This window comes from Physeter macrocephalus, chromosome 7 (genome assembly GCF_002837175.3).
Source record: "Physeter macrocephalus isolate SW-GA chromosome 7, ASM283717v5, whole genome shotgun sequence".
Lineage (NCBI taxonomy): Eukaryota > Metazoa > Chordata > Mammalia > Artiodactyla > Physeteridae > Physeter > Physeter macrocephalus.
The window spans coordinates 106,576,733-106,599,165 of NC_041220.1; the positions used below are offsets into that span (position 1 = coordinate 106,576,733).

The 22,433-nt window shown below is 60.5% G+C and overlaps 1 protein-coding gene across 1 annotated transcript in view; it reads left to right on the forward strand.

Annotated features, from left to right (window-relative positions):
* Positions 1-22,433, forward strand: part of WDR1 (WD repeat domain 1) — a 39,708-nt gene that overhangs the window by 11,553 nt on the left and 5,722 nt on the right. Inside the window, exons 4-12 of the mRNA XM_007120642.4 lie at positions 3,900-4,047; positions 5,255-5,435; positions 12,364-12,441; positions 12,799-12,879; positions 13,213-13,446; positions 16,639-16,726; positions 18,246-18,402; positions 19,090-19,177; positions 22,185-22,295. Of these exons, the coding sequence (XP_007120704.2) occupies positions 3,900-4,047; positions 5,255-5,435; positions 12,364-12,441; positions 12,799-12,879; positions 13,213-13,446; positions 16,639-16,726; positions 18,246-18,402; positions 19,090-19,177; positions 22,185-22,295 (1,166 nt within the window). The remainder of the gene's footprint in view (positions 1-3,899; positions 4,048-5,254; positions 5,436-12,363; positions 12,442-12,798; positions 12,880-13,212; positions 13,447-16,638; positions 16,727-18,245; positions 18,403-19,089; positions 19,178-22,184; positions 22,296-22,433) is intronic.

The window sequence follows — 22,433 nt, forward strand, 5'->3', positions numbered from 1 at the left end:
TTGGTCTTTTACTATTTACAGGTGAGAAAGGGAGGCACACAAGTTAGCGTGGCTTACCACGAGTCTCCCATTCTTTCATTCGTTCATTCATACACTCAACAGATGTTGGTTGCCTTGCCTGTGTCTAGCCTGGTCTCGGGCCTCATGAAGAGCCAGGTGGATGAGCTGATGTGGGCCTCGTCAGCCTCCCTGGAGAGTGACAGAAATGAGCAAATTGCCGTAAGAACTAACGGCCAGTGGGGGAGGGCCAGGATCATACACCCCGCTGGCCGTTTGTCTACAGTGCCCTCACTCCCTGCATGGCAGGCAGTGCAGACCTGTCCCTGAAGGGGTTGCCCCTTCCTAGCTGTGCAGCCTTCCTTAAATAACTTAACTTTCTTGGCCTTAATTTTCTCTTCTGTAAACTGGGACTGTTAGTTCCTACCAGATCGGTTTGGGGAGGACCCAGTGCAGCAATTCATGTACAATGCCTGGGGCAGCCCTGGCACTGGTGGGCACCACAGAGGACCGTGGTGTCTGTCACTGAATGCCCGGACACACCAGGGTGACAGGCGTGCTGGCTGACGGCTAATGCTGGCCGCCCGGGGTTGTGTGTGAAGGGTTCGGCCAGGAGCTGGCACAAAGTGGTCACTTAATGATTTTTATGTTTAGACCTACTCTGACTCCATCTGTAAAACTTGCTCTAATTTATATCCTACGATTTACTCTAGCCCTGTGATTTCCCTGCCCCCCACCCCTGCCTGCCAGCAAAACTCCCCTTCATTTAAAGCGCCATGATTTGGACCTGGTGCCTTTTAATAAAACCATGTCTTCTCAGGAGAGAAGTGTGGTTGGCACAGCTTCCCTGGCTGCTCTTTGAGCTGTGGCCCCGCTGCTGAATCACTCGCAAGCCCAGGCCTGCCCTCCAGTCACCAGGCAGGTAGTTTAACCAGATAGGAATCACGGGCTTCAAATGCTGGCGCAGAGACCATTGCAAAGGACAGTCCACAGAAGTAAAGGCTCCATCTGACGTTTTCCTCTCGTACAAGCGCCCTGACTTGGTGGGGGAAGTGAGGGATGTTGGGCTGCAGGCAGGCGTGGGCGGTGTATTTTATGTTTCTAGCGAGCTGGCCCTTTGAATGGAACAAAGACCACAGAACATTTACTGCAGAGATTAGGGCTCTGGGCTAAACATAAAAATAGTGTGGTGTGTAGGGTTTGGAGATGAGAAGGTGCTGTGCCCTCTGGCTAAGTGGGTTACCCAGCACCTGGTGTGCCCCGGGGTGGGGCTGGGGCCTCAGATCTGCGAGTCTTTAGATCCCTGTAAGTCTGGCTGGTCCACGTTCTGCAAAATGATCGAACCTTCTGGAAGGCCCGTGGGAGGAGCCCATGCCAGGGGCTGGACCCCCAGCTCTGAATGAGATGGCCGTCTGTGCCCTGGGGGACCCTGGGTCCTGTGTGATGGTTCTCAGGGCGGAGCCATTCCAGGGCCCGATTTCCCTTTCTAGGGGATCTTCCCAGGCTGCGGGGTAGAGGCTGTCCTGGCTAGGGTTCTCCGTGCCCTGAGCAGGATGTGAGGGTTGCTCAGGTGAGGCACGTGGGAGGAGAGACCAGGCCTCAGAGCCAGAGCGGGCGTGAGCAGAGGCCGCCCCCGCCGCTGCTGCCCCAGCAATGCTGGTGTGCGTTCCACACCAAGGCGGGGTGGGGGGTAGGCTCACCACGAACGGTCATTACCGGTTGCAGCTTATTGTCCGGGAGAAGACCTGTTCCCAATGGTACAAGGAGGCCTTGTTGGAGAGAGGGAGCCCCTTCACCACTGTCACCGTCTGTCCCCTTGCACTGCGGTGCTTTTCTCTGTTGTCCTGTAAGTGCGTGGACGTGCGTGCGTGCGTGTGTGTGTGTGTGTGTGTGTCTGCTAGCAGATGCCTGGTCTGTGCTGCGCCCCCAGCACCTGGCACAGGGCCTGGTACCCAGGTGCACCTGGTCAGGGCCGCCCTCATCGGATGGGGCCTGAGCGCCTGGTCTCCAAGCCCCACTGTCTGTTTCCGGCCCCATCTGCTTCCGAAAAGAATCAAATGCATGAGTTGGGCCCATCAGAAGAGGCTGGGCGGGGAGACAGTGGGAGGATGACTAGGATGCCTGGCCTGGAGGGTGGCTGAGCTGAGGGAGGTACAAGCGGGTTGCCCGTTGAGTTCAAGGGGTGGAGAGCGGCTCCCTGCTGTCTAGGGGTGGGGAGGGGAACGGGCTTGTGCCTGCAGACGCTACGTTCTCGATGACTCCATGTAGCGCCCTGGGCTGACCTGAGCAGGAGCCCGCCCAGCCCGGCATGTGCGTGAGTGTGGGCACGCGTGAGTGTGTGTCTCCCTGTACACACAGTGCTCCTTCCCTGGCTCCGGCCTCTGCCCCTTCCTTTTCTTTCCCCGTTGGCCCATTTGTTCAGCCAAGGGACTTAACTGGCTCGGGTCGGCCTTGGAGCTCGCCTCGGGCAGCGTGCCAGGCAGTCTGGCTGGACCTCATCCAGAGACCAGGGCCCCCGGGACCCCCTCATTAGTGCTGTTCACAAGGAGGCTAGCGTCTCATCGGTGCCACGGCGGACGTGAGCCCCGCGTGTTTGCCCACGGGGAGGGGTCTCCACTGGCTTCTGCAGAGCCTTAGTCAATTCACTGACAGTTAGAACTAACTCTAACTCATTACAAGTGTCTGCGGTGTCCTAGGGGCTAGTCTAAGGCTTTATACCTGTTGACTCATTTTATCGTCACAGCAGCCCTCTGGTGGCATGTTATCCCCCCTCTTGTGGGTGCGGTTGTAGGTGGTATTTTAGGCCTACAGAGCCGTGTGGGGCAGGGTTCATGTCTGCAGCCGGCGCCCACCCTCGACTGGACCCGAACAGAAGTTGAAAGCTGTTCCCACTGGAACAGTCTGTAGACATTGCGTTTAGTGCTGAAGTGGCCAGGGGTCCTGGCTACAACTCGAGCTTACATGCTGGGGGGAATTGGCCCAGACCTACGCGGGGCTGAGGTCTTAGCCTCAAGAGTTTGTTTAAAATGCTCCACTTTTCCTTCTTATTTGGGAAGTCAGTGCTCAGTTGGGAAGGGGATGTGTCGGGGTTGGTGCTGGGAACTTGGTGATGGGATGGGGGTGGGGAGAGAAGGAGGTGTTACTTTATCACCGATCCGCTGTAAACGCTGCGGTGAGAACAGGCCTGGTGTCAAGTTCTGCCTGTAACGAGACTCCTTCCAGCACCCACCCGCGTGTGTCACAAGAGGGTCTCACTCATGGCTCAGCCATGAGTGGTGGGATGGTACCCTGCTCTACCGAGTAGGGGCTGCCAATTGCCTGAGGTGAGGAAGGAGCCGGGAGGGGAATGGGACCTGCAGACCCAGGTGGGGCCCCCGTGCGAGACCCAGCATGCCCCAGGCTGCCCAGCTGCACACACAGCAGTGCCCTCGTTTGTACTGGTGACTGCAGCCCCTGCACGGGAGATGCAGTGTCACTAGTACTGTCGTGTTTTACAAATGAAGATCTTTAGCTCCTGAGTGTTAAGGAGGTTGCCCGGGGCCCGTATGCCAGTTAGATAACCTCCAAGGAAAGGAATACAGTCATATCCCAAGCTGCTTCCCGGGCAGCGGGGAGGAGGGGGAGTTGCCACCGTGCGTCCCTGGGCTTCCTGACACCCATGCGGGGCTTGAGACCCCTGTGATGCCTGGAGAAATGCAGAGACCCCCTGTTGGTCCTCATGGAGGCAGCAGGCTCTGGTTGACGGTGGCTGGGTGTTGTTTATCTGATGAACACACACGCCTCCTCCCTGCTATGCCCGGCCAGCTCCAAAACCCTGGGCGGTGCTGGGTGGCCGTGCCTTGTGCCCACGTGGCCCCGGCACAGTGGTGAACGTGGCTCTCGGCGCCCCTGTGTGTCCGCAGATGTATCTGGGAAGCTGAGGATCTGGGATACCACGCAGAAGGAGCACCTCTTGAAGTATGAGTATCAGCCTTTCGCTGGGAAGATCAAGGACATTGCTTGGACAGAAGACAGTAAGAGGATCGCAGTGGTCGGGGAAGGAAGGGAGAAGTGAGTCCGGCTTCGGCCCCTCCTGCCTGTGTCCCTTGCTTTGCTTTCTTTCCCTCACGCCCCCGGTGGGAGGGGTGCGGTGACGTCGGTGCAGCTTGGACTGGCGTGTGTTGAGTCCCGTGGGTGCTGGGCTTCCTTCAGGGTGGGCTTCGGTAACACACGACCACGGCAGCCACAGGGAACCCCCAGGGTTTGTCTCCGGGCCCAGGCACCTTCTCTGATCTGATGTCCTTGGCCCTTCACCTCCCAGAACCCCAGCTGTCCTGCCCACATTCCAGGCAGCAGGAAGCAGGAAAGGGAGCAGGTGAAAGCAGTGCAGCTCCTAAGAGTGTTATTGGGGTCCCTCCCAGCAGCAACGCCACGACCACACCTGCCGAGAGTGAGGCTGGATGTGTTCCCTAGTTGGGCACACCCCATGGCCACCTTACTGAGGAGGGGGCGACAGGACGCTGGGTGGGCGGCCCCGGGGGGCTGCTGCACTCACGGGGCCAGTGACCAGCAGGGTCAGAACGGCAACCCAGGTGTCTTATTCCGACTGCCGTCAGGGTTCCCTCCCCGTCACCTCTGCCGCCCTCAATCGCTTGTACTTGGCAGACACGTATCTTTGTTTCCCTTACCTAGAGGCTCCTCTTAATGTGTGTTCTGATAGGTGTTCATTCTTCCATAGCTTTTCTTCAAGTCATTCCTGTTGGTCTTGATTCCTTTTTCATTCAGTCACAAATGGTAACCTAAACAATACATTTTCGTTGACTGCTGGCTGACAGCAAGGCAGCATCTCCGTTCTAGCAGGGGATGGTAACCGATGTGTTTCCTGGTCCCCAGCCCAACCCCAAACCCCCCCACATCCACTCCCCCGCCCCCCACCCCTTATTAAAACTGCTGTGAAACTGATGAAGCCTCGAGCTGTTCCCTGGCCGGTGCTTTTAAGGCACCTTCATGTGGGAGGCTCCTTGGGTCTGGGCCATAAGACACGGACATGCAGTCCCTTCCCGGAGGCACTTGGGGCCACTCCTGCTTGCTCTCCTGGCCTTCAGACAAACCCTGGGTGCCGTCAGTGTTGGCTCTTTTGGGGAGCGTGTATGAAGCACAGTTGTGAGCAGGGCCGCCCTGCCAGCACCACTGCCCTCTGACTGCTGGGAACACAGCTGCCCGTGGTGGCCTTCCCAGGACTGACTGTTCTCTCCTGTGACTCCCCTCCTGGGTAAAGGTTCGGAGCCGTCTTCCTGTGGGACAGCGGCTCTTCTGTGGGCGAGATCACGGGACACAACAAAGTCATCAACAGCGTGGACATCAAGCAGAGCCGGCCGTACCGCCTGGTGACCGGCAGCGACGACAACTGCGCTGCCTTCTTTGAGGGGCCACCATTCAAGTTCAAGTTCACAATTGGTGTGAGTGGGCTTCTCCGGAGGGTGGTTTTTCGGTGAACTTTATGGTTTGTACGTGAAGCCAGTGGAGTCTAGACCTGTTAGATGCTGATGGCAGAAGGTCACGGGCGCACAGCATTAATGCCAGGATGGGGCGGGGGGTGGCCCTGGGATGATGTGTGTGTTTCTGGGTGGGGGTAGGCACAACTCTGATGCTGTGAGGCCAGGTGAGCATCCTGGCCCGGAGGTGCCTTGTTAGAAAGGGGAGCCCAGGCCCAGCGGCCCCCTGCCCTCTAGTTGTACCAGCTTGAGATCCACTGCGCCACCAGCGTGGCAGAGGAGGTGGGCTTCCAGGGATGTCTGGTGGTGTTCCCTCCTGCACCTCCCCGGGAGAGATGATGAGGGCAGGGTCACGCCTGTAAAGTGACACCGGGTGAGCAGAGTTAGGTGCCTTGCCTGTGGGTATGTGCTCTAAACGCCCCAGTGGAGTGACACAGGTTTTGGGTATAAATGGCTCGGGGCCTCAGTCCCAGCTCTGCACGTGCTCCCTGACGGAGGCAAGTGCCTGAGCCCTCGAAGCCTCACCTTTCCCATCTGCGAGATGGGCGTGGAGACATGGACGTGAGAGCAGTTTGACCATGGATTTGGTCTGTGCATAGGGCCCGCAGGCCCAGAGCAGCCCACGATGCTTGTTTCCTGCCCTGGGGTCTGAGGCTGGAGCACCGAGGAAGGGCACCTGGCAGGGGATTTGAACCCGCCTCCCAGTTTGTCTTGTGAAAACACTGGAAAGGCAGCCAGCACCGGTGGTGGGGGTGGAAGTGACCGCGCTGAGCCTCAGCGCGGAGGATGCGCGGTACTTTGCTTTACGGCCAGCTCTTTCCTGTGGAGGCGTCTGGGCTGGGGTTGGCCGAGGTCTGGGGAAGTGTCTCGAATGTTACTGGCTGGCTGAGGAGTCCTGTTAACTTTGATGACAATGCAGTGAAGCACAAAGAGCAGGCAGGACGTGGCCGGGAAGGCGGTGAAGGTCCGGCGGGGGGGGGGGGGGGGGTCCCTGGGGACGAGACTCGGGCCGTGGGCAGCGCGTCCAGACACAGGTAGGTCTCGGCTCGGGTGCAGAGGGGCTCCCCAGGTTACCTGTTTGTAGTGAAAATGGGGTTGGATTCATCCCGGGGCCACCGAGCGGGGCCTGGCTGGCTTCTGCGCCCTGCAGGGCGGGCAGCCTGGAGTCCCTCCCGACACTCCGCATCTCCCAGAGGCTGGCTCCGGGGCTGCTGCTCATGGGGCGGTGGTGGCACTGTGTTGGAGGTCATGGTTCAAGGTCGGTGTGTCTTAAGTGGGGTAAAGTACCCTGGGACACCGGTGAGTCAGGCTGAGTCAGGTAACTGGGCTTCCTGCAAAGCGCCCAGGGGAGGAGGGAGGGGAGGTTTCCTTGGCAGCGAGAGGCCGTCCCAGCTCGTACCCGCGAAGTAGCCCGGCTCCCCACGCCCGCCACACGTGTTCTGTTTGGCTTCACGTGGCCATAATCTGGGCTGTGGATGGGCGGGGCTCCTTGCCCTGTCCCCTCCCCCGCAGAAGGATTCATTGCTTCCTTGCAGATGTGGGTTAAACCCTTCACGGAGCGGTTTGGTGGCGGGTGAGTGGAGCCAGGATTCGAGTCCAGAGTTGGCCCGAACCTGTGCCCTCACCAGCCTGCCAGGCTCCTCCGTGTGCTCACCTGGGGACTTGGCCAAAGGTTCTTCCTCTTCCGTTTTCCTTCTAACTTGAGAGCGCTGCCCGCACCCTGTGGCCCTGGCAGGCACCTGTCTCCAGGGTGGGCACACAGCTCGTCCCCAGGCCTTCCTGTGTAGGGACCTAGCAAGAGATCAGAAGGGGCTGTGGACCAAGAATGGCGGACATGGGGTGGCAGCCCAGTGCTGCAGGTGGTGGCTCTGCGGCCCTCCAGCTGGCCGTGCCTCTGGGCCCCCCGGGAAACGGGGTGAAGACGGCCCTCCTCCACTGGCCCCGCAGAGCTGTGGGGACGACAGGAGAGATGCTGGTGGACGTCTCAGTGTCCGTGAGGAATTGGGTTTATTTCTGCTGGAAAGGACTAACAGGCTCAGTTGGCCTCAAGCAGGAAGGACAGGAGGACACTCGGGTCCCCCACACCCACCTGAAAAGCCTTGTAAGGCGCTGACAACTTGAGATCAGCCTGTGACTTTTCCATGTACCCTCCCCAGGCCCTCGCGGCCAGAGTAAAGCTGTAGCATGCGGGGCTGCCCTTCGGTCCCGTTCCAGCTCCTGCCACCTTCCTCTTGACCTTGTTCAGGACCATGGGGTAAGGGGTGGTTATGTGAGGAGCACAGAGGGGTCGAGTTCAAATTGCTGCCTCAAAAAGGAGTAAGTGGTGTTCCAAATTTCAGTACAGGCCAGAACAACTCCAAGGAGGCTCAGCCCCGCGTGGAAGGAAAGCAGTGTTGCAGACACATGGGGCGGCCATGTGGAGCAAGTCAGGCCACCCGTCCACCCTGCTGGCCTGAGTGCAGGGGTCCATTTGCTTTTCCTTCTTGTTCATGAGTTCGTTAGCTTAAACCAGCTTCTCGTGTTGGCAGAGCGAGAGTGTAGACGAAGCTGATTCATGGCCCAACTTTAGCCGGACTGCCCTGGTTCCCGCCTGGTCCTCTGTCCTTGTTTACCTGAACCTGAAATGGGCTGAGAGGCTGTAGGAACACCAGGTGGAAGACGCTTTCCCCTGGAATTGGCCCCAGCCCACCTGGGGCAGTGACTCCAGGGTCACAGGGGACCGGCTGTGGGACAGAGGCCATGGACAGCACGGTGTCCACCTCTGGCGTCCTGTGCGCAGGGATTTAGGTTCCCCTTTCAGGCCACCTAAGGGTGGCCTGAAAAGAAGTGGGCAGGTGGACCTTGCCTCTCCCGTGGAGCCTTCTTCCTGCTGAGTGCATTCCTGTGATAGACACGTCTGGATGTGTGGTAACAGGCCCCACTAAGCGTCTCTAGCTCACCTGTGTGTCTGTGCACCTGGGCCACTATGGCCTTGGGCGAGTTTCTATGCCTCTCCAGCCTCCGCATCTCCCTCTGTCAGGGGAGCAGGCTGGCTGCCCAGGTGACTGCAGACATTCCTGGAGCGGGCGCCTCTGAGGGCTGTGTCCACAGTACATGGGATAGTGTGTGTCTGATGAAATGGTTGCTCAGAGCAGCAAGTGTCAGGACCCTTATTTGCCCTGGGCCTGCTTGTCAGTCTGTGACCATGTGATCTGGACTGAAAACTACCTGCTGCATTTGCCCAAGCCTCTGAGAGCAGGTCACCCAACTGCACCTGGCGGTGAAGGGGGCGCCTGGCCTTAACCTCCTCCGTGCGGGTGGGCTGTGCAACCTGTCACCTGTGTGTCTAACACGTCACCTAACGGGGAGTTACACTTCCTTCTAGGAATCTCTGTCTCTGCTGTTATTACAAGTATCACCTTCCTAGACAAGTAAAATTTCAGCTCTAAAATGCAAGGTTTTCTGGTTGTTTTTTTCCTGTTCCCTGTGTCCTTACAACAGGGCAGAAAACAGAAGTTTGAGTTGAGGTGTGTATCAGGTGCCCGCCTTGCACTGGCCCCAACACACACACACACACACACACACACACACACACACACCCCACCCAGCCCCCGTTGAGGTGTGTATCAGGTGCCCGCCTTGCACTGGCCCCAACACACACACACACACACCCCACCCGGCCCCCGTGCCAGCTTTTCAAAAAGCTGTGTGTGCGTCTGTGGTGGTTGTGCCGGGAGGTCAGCGGGGTCGGTCTCCCTCCCGGTGAACTCCTGAGCCGATGGGAGGGAGTGACCCGGCAAAGCTCCGTGGATGGTCAGTGGCCCAAAGAGGATTAGAAGGAGCCTTCCATCCCTTCATCAGGTCCTCTTTCTCCAGGGGAAAGTGGTAACTGGGCAGGCAGATCTGTGCTGGGTGACGGGAAAGGCAGGGCGAGGGATGCAGTGCTGCCCTTCCAGGCACTTTACGGGAGGACCTCGCAGAGAGAACAGGGAGCCCGGTTTGGGAGGGCGCGGTGGCCGGAAGGAGGGCGAGGCAGCGTTCCAGGTCAGGGTGGACCCCCACTTTTGGAGCGCGGACCGTGGAGGCGCATGCTGCTCTCGGTAAGGCAGCGGGTGGTGGGCACGGGCGTCTGAACTGCTGGTCCCTCCACAAGCCTGTGACGAGGGAGCGCGGCAGGTGGGCATAGGGCGTTTCAGCGGGAGGGTAGGAGTCCTGCTGCAGGGCACAGCTGAGGCTGGTGGAGCCGGGAGGGCTCCCAGGGACACCTGAGCTGACGGGCTGGTCAGGCCGTGGCGCCCGGTGGCGCTGCGTCACTGGGCCTTGGGTGCATTACCTAATGATTGCTAATTGCTCCCATCTCAAGTTTCTCAGTGGTGAGGGGGAGGGGTAATGACAGGGTAGGGGAGGTAATGATGGGGGGACAGGTGATAACAGGGTTGGGGGTTGATTACGGTGGGGAGGTTCCCGCCAGAGCTCCGCTTGGCTGTGACTGAGGCCGGGCGGGACAGCCCCACCCCAGGAGGTGGCCGCGTGGAGTGGCGCTGCGCCTGCAGAGTGGTGCTGCCCCTCCAGGATGGTTAGCAGGGACGGGGGCCAGGAGCCCAGCCCCGTTGTCTGAACCACCCCCCCCATGATATTTCCCCAAGCCCATTCCTTCCTGGTCCTCCAGCCTCCCCTCCCTGTGGACCGGGCTATTTTTAGCCCTCATTTTTATGGCTAATGGGCTGCTCACTGTTCCTCCCTTTAAATGGGCTATTTCAGGAGCAGACATCAGTCTCCTGCTCATTTGGGCTCTTGGCTCAAGTTGCAAGAAAACCTGACAGGGAGAACTTTCTAAAGCCTCAGTGCCCGGTCCCCAGGGTGGCTGTCTGCCCTGTCCAGTCTGAACCCGAGGAGCCCATGTTGTTCTGGGCCTGGGGAAGGGCACCCTGCCCCCGGCAGGGAGACGGACGACAGACACGTCCACACGTGTGACGTCCCCTGTAGCACCAGGGGCGCAGAGGGGGGCAGGCGGTCAGGGAAGTGGGGCAGTGGCGTGAGCAGGGGGTCTCTGGCCTGGTGTCTGTGCTGCCCCGCTGCGGCACCCTGACCCCTGAGCTGGGTGTGGGGTAGGGGGCGGCCCTGTTCTCTCAGGGAACCACTGTGCCTGGAGTTTGACGAGTCGGAACTGCAGCGTAGCCGAGGGTCCCTCTGGTTCACGGCGTGTTCCTCACACCGCCCACCGCAGCCCCCCTTTGGCCCCGTGGTCTCCTCCACCCAGGGGAGCTCTCGGCATCCCGGTTTTCGGGGGGTCTGGTCGGGGCTCGGTCCGTCCCAGGGAGCCGGCCCCAGCCTCCTCCCCCGGAGCAGCAGGGCCGGGTCAGCCAGTAGAGGTCAGGACGAGAGGACCAGACGTTTGGGCAGTTGTGTGGGAGGTTTTGTCACTTAAGAGCTTTGCCTTTGACCTCCTCCAGGAGGAGCTGTGTCTGCCTGTCCGTCCTCCCCTTCCCACAGGGTGGTCCTGGGGGGACTGGGAGAGGCCTGGGGGCTTTGTCTCAGCAGCCCTCCCACCGAGGGCTCTGAACCGCCCAAGGGACAGAGGGCCCCGGGCCCTCACCGTGCAGCTGGCTCCCCGCCCGGCCTGCCTGCCTCCTGGCCAGGGCTGGGGGCCAACTTGCTCACGTAGAGAGCTCTGGATGAGAAACTGTAGACCTGGGCTCTCAGAACCCAGCCTCTCCAGGCCGAGGCTATCTCCTGTGGAAGGAAGAGTGCCCGAGGCTCCCCAGGGCCCCTCGAGGTGGTAGGATGATGGGTGAGTGACAGTCATGGGGGAAGAACAGTCAGAGGGCCTGAGAGATCCCAGTTTAGAAAGATCATTCCTTTTGTTGCATTGCGCGCCTCCTGGGAAATGGCCATCCTCCAGCTCAGAACCCAAACCTTAGAGCAAGAGGGCTCGGCCATAGCAGCAGGATAGGCGTACCCGAGAAACCAAGAAGGTGAAACAGGCCTTGGCCGTGGGGGAATAGCCCAGGCTCTGCCTCCATCTTCACGTGGTCTCCCTGTGCCTGCCCCGAGTCCAGATCTCCCTCTTCCCATAGGGACACCAGTGGTGTTGGACCAGGGCTCACGATACGGCCCCCATCTCGCCTTGAGTACACCTATAAAGACCCTGTTTCCAGTAAGGTCACACTGACGGGTACTGGGATGTCAACCTGCCTTTTCAGAACACAGGTCAGCCCGTAACGTTACACAGTCAAACACATGCAGTTCCTACCGCCCCAGCAACTCCTGTTTTAAAATTGTTGGTGGTTTACCTTGGTGGGTGCAGGTGTGATGCACTTTGAGTTGAATTGCAGGTGGGGTGGGAGAGCAGCCGGGCTTTGCATGGGTGGCTGGTGGGGTTTTCAGAGGATCATTCTCTGATGCAGACCCTTCTTGACTGAGGAAAGAATGAGTTCATTTACTTATTCAGGTAACGGAATCGCCCCTGGAGATCACGTCTCCTCAGTCACTCAGACTCTTGTTCCCACAAAGGTCATCACCACTGTTTAATTTCTTTAAAACTTCAGTTCATTCAGCAAATGCCTGCTGAGCAACTGCCGTGTGCCGGGCCCGGGCCAGGCCCTGGGGGCTCGGGGATGAGGCCTCACCGTCCTGGCCTCATAAGCGTAAGGGTTCCGGTCTTGAGCCCCCTTCCAGGGCTGGAAGGCGGGTGGGGGGCGTTTCTGTCTGCGGAGCTCAGGGAGCACGTCACAGCGGAGGGAGGCCTTCCAGGCAGAGATGCACCCGGCCACGGCGGGCGGTCTGAGACTCACGCTGAGCTCTAAAGTCTTCCGTGGACCGGCATCCACATGCGTGGTGGTTGTGGACCGCGTGGTGCATAGAGAGCTTTCCTGAACTGCCTGTCACCGGATAACTGTCCCATTTCCTGCAGGACCACAGCCGCTTCGTCAACTGTGTGCGGTTCTCTCCTGATGGGAACAGATTTGCCACAGCCGGGGCCGACGGTCAGGTGAGGGCTGGGGGTCCTGGAGGGAGGGGTTCGTCTCTTGGTCCTCCGCGATGGTTCAGAACAGGCAGACTTAGTAAAGCTGGTCTCGATGTACAGCTCCCTTCTTCCCCCTCCTGGGATGCAGCTCAGTTAAGGGGCTCCGTCCTCAAAGCACGGTAGACCCGTCTCTCCATCTCTCTCCTTTTAAAGGACCTCGAAACTCATCTTTTTTTAGATTCTTTTTTGTAAGAGCCACAGTCTTGATGCCACCCTCTTGATGGTGGAGCAAGGATCAGTAGGAAGAGCTCGTTTAGCATGCTAACTGCTGGGCCTTCACACACGCACACGTGATCCTCATCTATTTATGTTTCCTGAAAGATCTACATCTATGACGGGAAGACAGGAGAGAAAGTGTGTGCACTGGGAGGAAGCAAGGCTCACGACGGCGGCATTTATGCTGTAAGTATGGGTCCGTGTTCACAACTTGGTCTGTGGTTGTGGTTGGGCCGTGTCTACGTTTATTGTCATCTGTACACACGTGTTAAAGTTGGAAGCCTGAGATGAGGGGTTAGAAGTAGGGCAGTGGCAGAGACCTTCAGGGTCACATGGGACACAGTGACATGGCCTGGAGAGGCCAGTGGCCAAGATGCTCGTCCTGTCCATGGCCTGGTGTGTCCCACTGCCTTCTGGGCCGTCCTCACTGCTCAGAAATGGGGGCTGTGGACAAGCTGCTGTCTGAGTCTCTTGCCCCCGCTGGAATGCTTGACCCATGACCACCGTTTGTTTGAGTAGATCAGCTGGAGTCCCGATAGCACCCACTTGCTTTCTGCTTCCGGAGACAAAACCTCTAAAATTTGGGACATCAACGTGAACTCTGTTGTCAACACGTTTACCATGGGCTCCAACGTTCTGGACCAGCAGCTGGGCTGCTTGTGGCAGAAGGACCACCTCCTCAGCATCTCCCTGTCCGGCTACATCAATTACCTGGACAAAAACAACCCCAGCAAACCTCTGCGGGTCATCAAGGTACGGCCGGGCTGTGGAGCTGCTGTGTGTGCAGGGGCTGGCTGGAGGGGAGGTGGGCGCCCGGCCAGACGTAGGGAAACTGAGGTGAGGTGAGGCCCAGTAGAATGGCAGGATGCTGGTTGCTTTGGGGATGTGAGTATAGCAGAGGTGGGAGACCAGATGCCACGTTCCCCTTGAGCTACTGTAAAGCTGGATGCTCGGGGCCTGGGGTTCAGGGCAGTAGCCCGCGCCCCTGCTCTCAGGGTTGTTTGTCTCGAGGGGATCAGCCTCCCCCGGTTAGGAGGCCACTGGCTGTGTCCGCTCGTGAGGCAGGACCAGGAAGATGCTGAAACCCAAGACGGGGCACGTCGTGGGGCATCACCGCAGACGTGGGTGGCCAGCAGGCCTGGGAGCTGGGCCTTGACAGTGTGCGGGGTTTGAACGTGGGAATGGGTGTGGGCAGGCACTTGTCCTCTGTGGTTAGAGCAGGGCAGGCGTGAGGGAGTGGTGGGGAGTGGCAGGAAATGGACAAGTCGGTGGGGCCCGAGGTGCAGAGGCCCGAGGTTTGGGCAGCAGGGAGTGACTGGAGGGCTGGGAGGACCCCGTTCCTGCCTCCCGTCCTCGTCACCCAGGACGGCTCACTCAAGGTTGGCCGATCACCGGGGTCTGCCCTGAGTGTCCCCTCCAGTGGCGACTGGTGCTTGCCCCTCCGTCAGCCCTGGAATTTTTGGCCTCTCAGGAAATCGCAGCCAGACGAGAAGCTCCTGTGTCCTGGGGCCCTGCTTGGGCACTGCCCGTTGCAGACCTGCTTCTGCTGGAGGGTGGGCTGCTGGAGGGTGGGCTGCTGGAGGGTGGGCTGTGGTGGGAACTCAGGGTCAGCCTCGCCCGCTCTGTCACCCTGGATGAGCTGGGCCCTCAAGGGAGGGGTTTCCATAGCCCAGCTCCATCCTGCACCCCGTCCTGGCAGCTGAGCCTCCTGGGGCCAAACCCCAGTGCTTCCTCACACCCCGCTCGCTCAGCTGCTTCAGGGCTGTGCAGACAGACTGTGGGAGACGGCTGGGCCCTGTGGGGTTGGTGTTGGCCAGCCTGGGACTGTTCCCCCGCCAGGCCCAGTGAGGGCCAGCCGCCCGGCCCTGCAGTGCTTTGTACATCCCATCCCACGGTCTCTGAGTTCGCGGCCCTTGTGGGCTCGGTGTACAGGTGACCTTGCCCAAAGGAAGGGGCCGAGCTTGGCCGTCTGCCCCCTTAACCCTGTGTGAATAGCTCGTGAGGCCCAGGTGGGCTCGGTGCCTGCTGCATCCCATTCAGGTGGGGCGTTGCCGACGGGAAGGGCCGATCCAGAACGACAGCTGCTTCGGCCCTCAGTGCTGGCCCTGCACCCTCTGCTTCCACAGAGGTTTATCTGACTTGGCCCTGAGGATGGGGCCATTGGGGCCACTTGCTCCACAGGCTTCCAGCCCAGTGTGATGAGTGTAAAGTGGAGGTGTGTACATCCTGGCACAGAGCCATGGGGAGGTGGGAGGGGTCCCCGGCAGAGTCACTTCTCTGGGCCTCTATTCGACGGGGAGGAATTGCTGGAGAGAGTGAGGCGTTACTGTCTACCTACTTCCTCTGCCCAGAAGAGCAGCTTCCCGTGAGCCGCCCTGATGCTGGGCTCGGGTGGCTGTCCCAGGCATCGCCCCGTGTCTGCGGGCGCCCTGGGAGTGATGGAGGCCTGGGCCTGACTGCGCCTGCTGATGTCACTGTCGCCGACAGCACAGGTGCTACCAGCCAGGCTCCTGTTCCCCCCGCAGGTCAGCTCAGGAACCCCGTGGGCGTTTACAGTTGTCAGAGAAACCATCCCAGCCCTCCTGCCGCACGTATGGGAGTCCCGAGCAGTGTTTGGTGCTAATGTCGGGCTGTGAGCGAGCCCAGGAGCAAGCTGGAGTTAGAAGAACGTAGTTAGAGTGGCGGTTCTCAGCCCCGGCGCACGTTCAGATCACCTGGGAGCTTCCACAAGGGCTTGATGCCTCTGTGCGGGCCCAGTGGGATGCGGTCAGAGACCAAGACCGTAGGGATGGCTCTTAGGTGCCGGTCCTTTTAAGACGCACCCAGGTGACCCTGCGGCTCAAGCTTGAAGGCGCATCAATCACCTGAGCCTGCTTGTTAGAACATGGTAGGTGGGCAGCACCCCGGCGCTCAGAGGGTTCATCTGTGGGACGCGGGAGCGCTCCACTTCTCACAAGTCCCCGGCGAGGCTGCTGCCCTAGGCGGGGGGCGTGCACACGTCGCCAGGCGTCTTGTTGCGCGCGGGTTCTCAGTCTCCAGGCTGCATGGGGCGACGCTCCCGGGGCGGCCAGCACTGGTCTGAGGACCATGCTTTTAAGTAGCAGGGCCGGTGGGTTGCTGCCCTGTGGAAAGGACTCGGGGTCTGTTCACTGGTTCTCCCGTCTCTGAGAACTGTGTGTACCTTTCTCTGAAGATACACACCACACCGTGGCGACAGCCAGCAAAGCTCAGAGGGACCCGCCTGCCTCCGGTGAGGGAAAGAACTGTGATTAGACCAAACCTCCGGGTTGTTTCCATCCAGGGAGCAGCCACAGGGGAGGTTGAGTGCCTTTCTTGAAGCAGACAACTTGTTGTAGACGAGTGATCTGGGCCCACCATGTTGCCGGTCGGGGAAATTGTGGGGCCCCAGTCCTGGGACGGCCTCAGGGGGAAGGGGAGAGCTGGGAAAGAAGGATCCTCGCGAGCTAGGGGCTGGAGCTGGAGCCGCGAGCTGTGCTTCTGGGTAGAGGATGAACCGTTAGCAGCACCCGGGACCCCCTGGGCCTCCGAATGGCCTGGGGGCCCCCCTGCCTGCTTCTGCAAGGGTTGGTCCCTCCCAAGACTACTGCCGGTACTGCTGCTTCCCCCCGGCTAGGGGCTCAGCCTCTGTGGCCGTTTCCTCCTTGTGTGGGGAGGGAGGGTGACCGGGCGCTCTGTTTGGGCTTCCACTAGACCCCCGTCCTCCCCCCAGGTCGGGTTGAGTGCCTTGGTCGGAAGGCCCGGATGTCGAGGGTTTGAAGGGTTTGTCAGGTGGTCGCTCAGCTTGGGGCTGTTTCGGGCCCACTGGGGCTGCGGCGTGGAGGGCTCTGCCTCCCCTCCCAGGGGCTTAGCCGGTGGAGAGCATCTGGCAAGCCCAGGCAGGATGGCATGTCCTGAGCTCACCCCCCCCGCCTGTCTCCTCCACAGGGCCACAGCAAATCCATCCAGTGCCTGACGGTGCATAAAAACGGCGGCAAGTCTTACATCTACTCTGGGAGCCACGACGGACACATTAATATCCTTTGACTCACAGCGCTGGCTCTGGGGCCCCTGGCAGGAGAGTCGGGAGTTTCCTGTTCCCACGGTGCCAGAGGCGAGGCCAGCCGGCTGGCAGCCACAGGGCTCCTCTGACGGGTCTTGGCTGCTGGGAGGTGCTGTGTCCATACTCGGGGCCTCCAGCTCCAGGCCACGGCCTTGACCTGATGGGTCACGTCGTGCGGCCTTGAACGGTTGCTGAACCTCCCTGAACTTGAGCTGCTTCTCCCCGTCTGTGACCTGGTGTCGGTCTCATCCCTCTCACGGGCAGCAGCAGAATCAACGTGTGTTAGAATCCAAAAGGACTTAGAGCCTTCGGGGAGAGTCCCATATTTTAAAAATGGGCAAAGTGTAGCCCACATGCCTCAAGTGCCTTCCCCAGCGTTGCACCTCTCGGCGACGGCTGAGCTGGGCGGGAACCGAACCCCCGCTCCCCGGTGAGGGGCTTTGCAGTCCCTCTGAGACATTCCCGGCAGCCCTTCCAACCCCCTCCTCCCAGGATGGCGAGCGTGGGAGGGGTCGTCTGAGGGGCCCGCCTCAGTGCGTGTGTCGTGGCTGTGAGAGAGGCCTGCCCTCGTGCAGCCTGGCTCCTGGTCCGCGGCTGCCCTGCCCCCTGGAGGGGCTGTTCCAGACCCCCTGCTTCTCCCACCTCTGCAGACCCACCTGGTCTGTAGGGTTTCCTCCCTGGGAAGGTCCCTCTCAGCCCCGAGGGCGGAGGGCAGAGAAGTCACCCTCCACCCCATCATACGTAAGGAGATGGTACAGCGGAGGCTCTCGCCCAGCGTCCCCCCTCCTGGAGCCGCTCCTTCCTCCCCACTCATGCCCAACCCCGATGTCCATGCACCGTGAGGTTAACCTCGTGCAGTATCGATGTCTGGAGGTCCCTTCACAAGACCATGTCAGGAGTGGAATATACACGCAGCTTCCTAAGGGAACAGTCTTCGGTGCAAATGAGACTCTCATTTGTTCATGTGAAGAGAGAATCTTGTAACTTAAAACACCTCACACCTGAGCCCCTCGAGCTGACAGTCCACGCGCTGGCCCCGCCCAGGTGGGTCAGCCCCAGGCCCATTTACCTGGTGGCACCTAGGTGGCCATCGGCTGAGCCACGGGGCACAGCCAGCCTCTTGCTGAGGGGCCGTGGGCCGGACAGCCGGCTAGAAAGAGCCGGGGGAGGGGGGCTGTGTACGCAGGGTGCCAGGGAAAGGTAGCTTCCTCCTGAGCTCGCTCTCGGAGGGAGGCGCTGTGCTGTTCCGTTGTTACAGGGCAGCGCAGTCCCGTGATCTGCCCGGTTCCTGTTCTGAAGACGGGTGGACTGTGTCTAACTGGGTGTGTGGGGTTGTAAATGGCCTCTCCCCAGAACGTCTGCTGCCTGTAATTCGGAGTTGGACGTGCACGAGGAGTCCCCCTCAGGCCCGGGACGAGGGCCTGGCTGCAGCCTCCCTGGGGGGCACGCGCCGCGTCCTGGACGTCAGGCTCTTCCTTAACCCTTGCGCCACATTACTGGGATTCAGAGACGGGGGAGAACGACTCCTTCGCCGGGAAGGGCCACACGAACCAGGTGTCCAGGATGACCGTGGACGAGTGCGGGCAGCTGGTGAGCTGCAGCATGGACGACACGGTGCGGTACACCAGCCTCGTGCTGCGGGACTACAGGTGAGAGCTGCCCGGGGCCAGTCCACGCCCCTCCCTGAGCACGTCCCTGGTGAAGCCCTCCGCGGGGCCGGGCTGCTGCCCTGAGCCTCGGCTCATGAGAGGACCCGGGACAGAGCCACTGAGCCTTGGGGACGCCACACTTGCCAGTTACGTGGAATTTTTCTCAATTTACCATTTTCAAGAAGTTTTTTGCGCGTGCAACTTTTTCCAGTTTGTGTTTTCATAGTTTTAACCAAAAGTAAAGGTAACGCAATTTTCACCCATTAAAAGTACCAGGGTTTTTTAAATTTTAATGGCCCTGCAGAGGAGACTGGTTATGACTGTGGGCGGGTGGGGTCAGAGCTCGGGGAATGCCGGGGTCTCTAACCGGTGGGCGTGGGCAGGAGCCAGGACAGGGCAGCTATGGGGGCGGCACTTGGCACAGACGCGTAGGAACAGGAAGTGATCCCTTCACTTTCTCTCGCCACCCCCTTCCCCGTGTCCCAGCCCGCATCATGACTCCTCATCTCTCTCCCAGAGCCTGAGAGTCTTCCCTCCCCCCTCCTGTGTTTTAGCCAAGGCTCATGCAGTAGAGATCAAGGTGGAATTTCCTTGAGTCACCCGAGTGCTGTGGTCCTGCAGTGAGTGTGTATTTACACCCGCCCTGTGCCCCTGGAGACTGAAATAACGACTTCCTCCTCTCCACAGCGGACAGGGAGTCGTGAAACTGGACATCCAGCCGAAGTGCGTGGCTGTCGGCCCCGGGGGCTACACCGTGGTCGTGTGCATCGGTCAGGTACGGCTCCCACCCGGGTTTGGTTCAGGCTGAGGCTGCGCAGTGTCTGGTCCCCACGTCCCCTCTCACGCGCATTCAGCCCCCTTTCTACTGAGCCCCGTTTGCGTGTGCTGGGGGCTTCCCACGTGTTCGCTGAATCCTCAGGAGTCCTATCAGTCAGGCGTGGCGTCATCCCCGCCTTACAGGTGAGGAAACCGAGGCACAGAGAGTAAGTTGCCCAAAGTCTGCGTCTGGCAAAGGGCCGAGCTGGGATTTGAACCCGGGCAGCCTGGTGAGAGCCTGCGCTCGAGGGTCACGCCCTGCACATCCCTCGCCCGTGAGGCCCACGAGAGGCACGGCCCAGGCAGCTGTGTCCATTCACATTCGAATTCCAGCCCTGCAGCATTGGGGTGGTGTGGCTTCGGGCATTTTCCTCACCCTCTCTGAGCTTTAGTTTTCTCATCCCTCGCAGCTCACAGGGAGGATTATGAGGAAGTATGTGTCGGGCTCCTTGTACCATCTCCATGAGCGAGGAGGCTGATAGTGACCATGACTCCCTGAGGCCACGTGATGGGCGGGTGGCGTAGAGGGCCGCTCCTCAGCACAGTGGGGTCTGGCGTTCAGCCCCGCAGCCTGGGTTCTCATTCAAGGCGGTAAGGTCCCTACACGCCATCTCCTGGAATCTCTGGAACGAAGCACCCTTGACTGAGACCCAAGCCTGACCCACTTAAAGTATCCAGGATCCTGCTCTGCAGCAGACACCATCTGTCAGCGGGCTGGGCATCCCAGCGTGCAGATCAGAGGAGGCAGGTGTGACGGAGCCCCCACCCACTGGCACAAGTGACAGACCCACCGCCGAAAGCTGTCATTCAGATCCGCCACCCCTCCTCCGTTCTGGGAGCTTCAGTGCTTTGGGGAGAGTGGATTCCTGTGTGTCCTAGATAACACGAACCTCCTGTCAAGCAGTTATTGCAGACAGCCTGGGCAGTCAGCGGGGGCGCAAGAGGAATCAAGGGCCGTGAGCGCCTTAGCGAGTGGGGGAAAGACTGGACGAGGACCTTCTAGAAGGACGGGCGGGAAGGCTGCCGCTCCGTGGAGGGGGCTTCCCCCAGCCTCGTGTCTGAGCACCTGGCCTGTAGGTGAGAGGTGAGACCTTGGGCTCTGCGGCCTGGCTCGGCCCCCCCCACTGGCCTCAGATTCCCGTCTGGAGCTGCGGTCGGGACAGGCTGCGTCCTCTGAGGCTCACGCTGGGCTCACGTGGGGAAGTTCAGGGAAGAGCCGCCTGGGGCTCTGCTCGGGAGGGGCTGGCGAGTGCAGGGTCCAACCCCCAGGTTCCAAGGAGTCCAGGGCCCACGGGATCAGGTGTGACAATCGTCCTGTGATGTACTGTCTCTGCCCTGGTTCTCTAGGGCGTCCTGACCCGAACTCCCCATGGCTGGTCATAGGGTCCGCACGATGTCCTGGAGGGGCCCGCGATTTTAGGTCAGGGAACAGCCACGTTCAAGTGTTGCCCCTGAGGCAGATTTGGGCCAGTGCCCCCAGCCTTTCCCTGTCGGGTGTAGGTGGGTAAGTGCGCTTCCGGAGTCGGGCAGATGACGCAGGTGAATGTTTCTCAAGGTGCGTTTTCTGTAGCAAATTTTGGGGAGGATGCTGCTGCCCATCCGCCTGGTGCTTCGCCTCCCCTACCCAACAGCACAGCCCGCAACGCACCCCGAGGGCGGGGAGGGGCCTGCTTGCCCTTGGGACAGCTGGTGGCTGGAGCAGGGATGCGATGGGGTGAAGCCAGAGAAGTCACAGAGAGAGGCTACCCTGTTGGGGACGGTCCAGTGAATTAGAACCAGGAGCGGGTAGCGAGGGGCGAGAGGGGGTGAGGGCGGTGGAGGGTCACCGTGCCAGGCGGCCTTGGGCTGTGCGCCAGAGGGCGGAAGGCACACTGTGGCTGCCAGGGCGGGGCTTTGGGACCCCATGGCCCTGAGAGCTGCGGGGCTTGCATCTCATTTGCTCCTATACACCAGGAGGTGACCCTGCCATCCCAGGGACGGACACACCGCGCTTAGCAAGGCGCGTGGCTCCCACACGGTGGGCTGCAGCTGCTGTTGTTGTTTGCCTTTGCTAGGCATGGTGTTTATTCTGAGCCCTGAATTCCGTCTCCGTGACGTCTAGGCACTGCTGGGTTCTTACCCCTGGGAGGCCGAGGCTCAGTTCAGTTCATGAGCCGTTGCGTGTGACCCATCCCATCCCCTCCACCCCACCAACCCCCAGCAGCAGGGGGCTGAGCCGGGCCACCAGGGCGCCTCAGTGGGGCCTGCACACCCGGGCGCTCAGCCCCGTCCGCGGACCGTGTGCTGCCCTGTCAAGTAGGAGGGAGCCAAGGCAGGTGCTGGCTGGGATGGGTCGAGGGGGTGGTGCACTGGGTGCCTCCAGGCCACTTCCCCGTGAGCCGTCTGTCCTGTCCTCCCTTCGCCGCCAGGGCTGAGGGCTAGTGGAGAGCCTCGCAGCGCTGTTGCCTACCTGCTGCAGTCAGCACCTGGGTTCCCTCCCAGCAGGTGGGGCGCCAGCCCTGTGTCCCCGGGCTGCGGGGACTCACGCACTGACATCATCAGTTCTTTCACACACCACGGGTCAGGGTCGCAAAGGGTGTTTTTTGGACCCGAGAAGCCAGAACTTGGAAGTCTAGCCTGTCCTGTTCATTTCCAGTGTCAGCTTATAGCTTCACCACTTCCAAGGGCTGCGTCCTCTTGAACCCCGGAGAACTCGGCTCGGCAAAGATCATTTATTACACCCGATGTAGAGTTGGAGGAACTAAAGTTCAGGCGTCAGATGGCTTTCGACGAAGCCCGTGCGGGTGGTGATAACAGCACCATTCATATTGACGGATGAGGGAGAAACACCACAGGGCCGGGGCCGGTCCCACCTAGTGTGGCTGGAGCCCCGGCCTGGCCCCCCAGTGGTCGAAGATGGAGCCCAGCCCAGGCCTGGGCCGTCTGTCCCAGGGCCTCTCTCTAACGGCTGCCTGTGTGTTTCCCAGATCGTCCTGCTGAAGGATCAGAGGAAGTGCTTCAGCATCGACAGCCCCGGCTATGAGCCCGAGGTGGTGGCTGTGCACCCGGGTGGCGAGACGGTGGCCATCGGGGGTGCGGTAAGGCCCTCTCCCCACGCCCTCCGCCCTGGGGTATGTGGCCGGGCTGGGGGCGCTGTGAGCTGTGTGGGTGCTGGGCTGCCTCAGGGCAGGAGGAATGGCGGCGGGAACCAGCTGGGGTGCCTCCTGCCGCCCAAG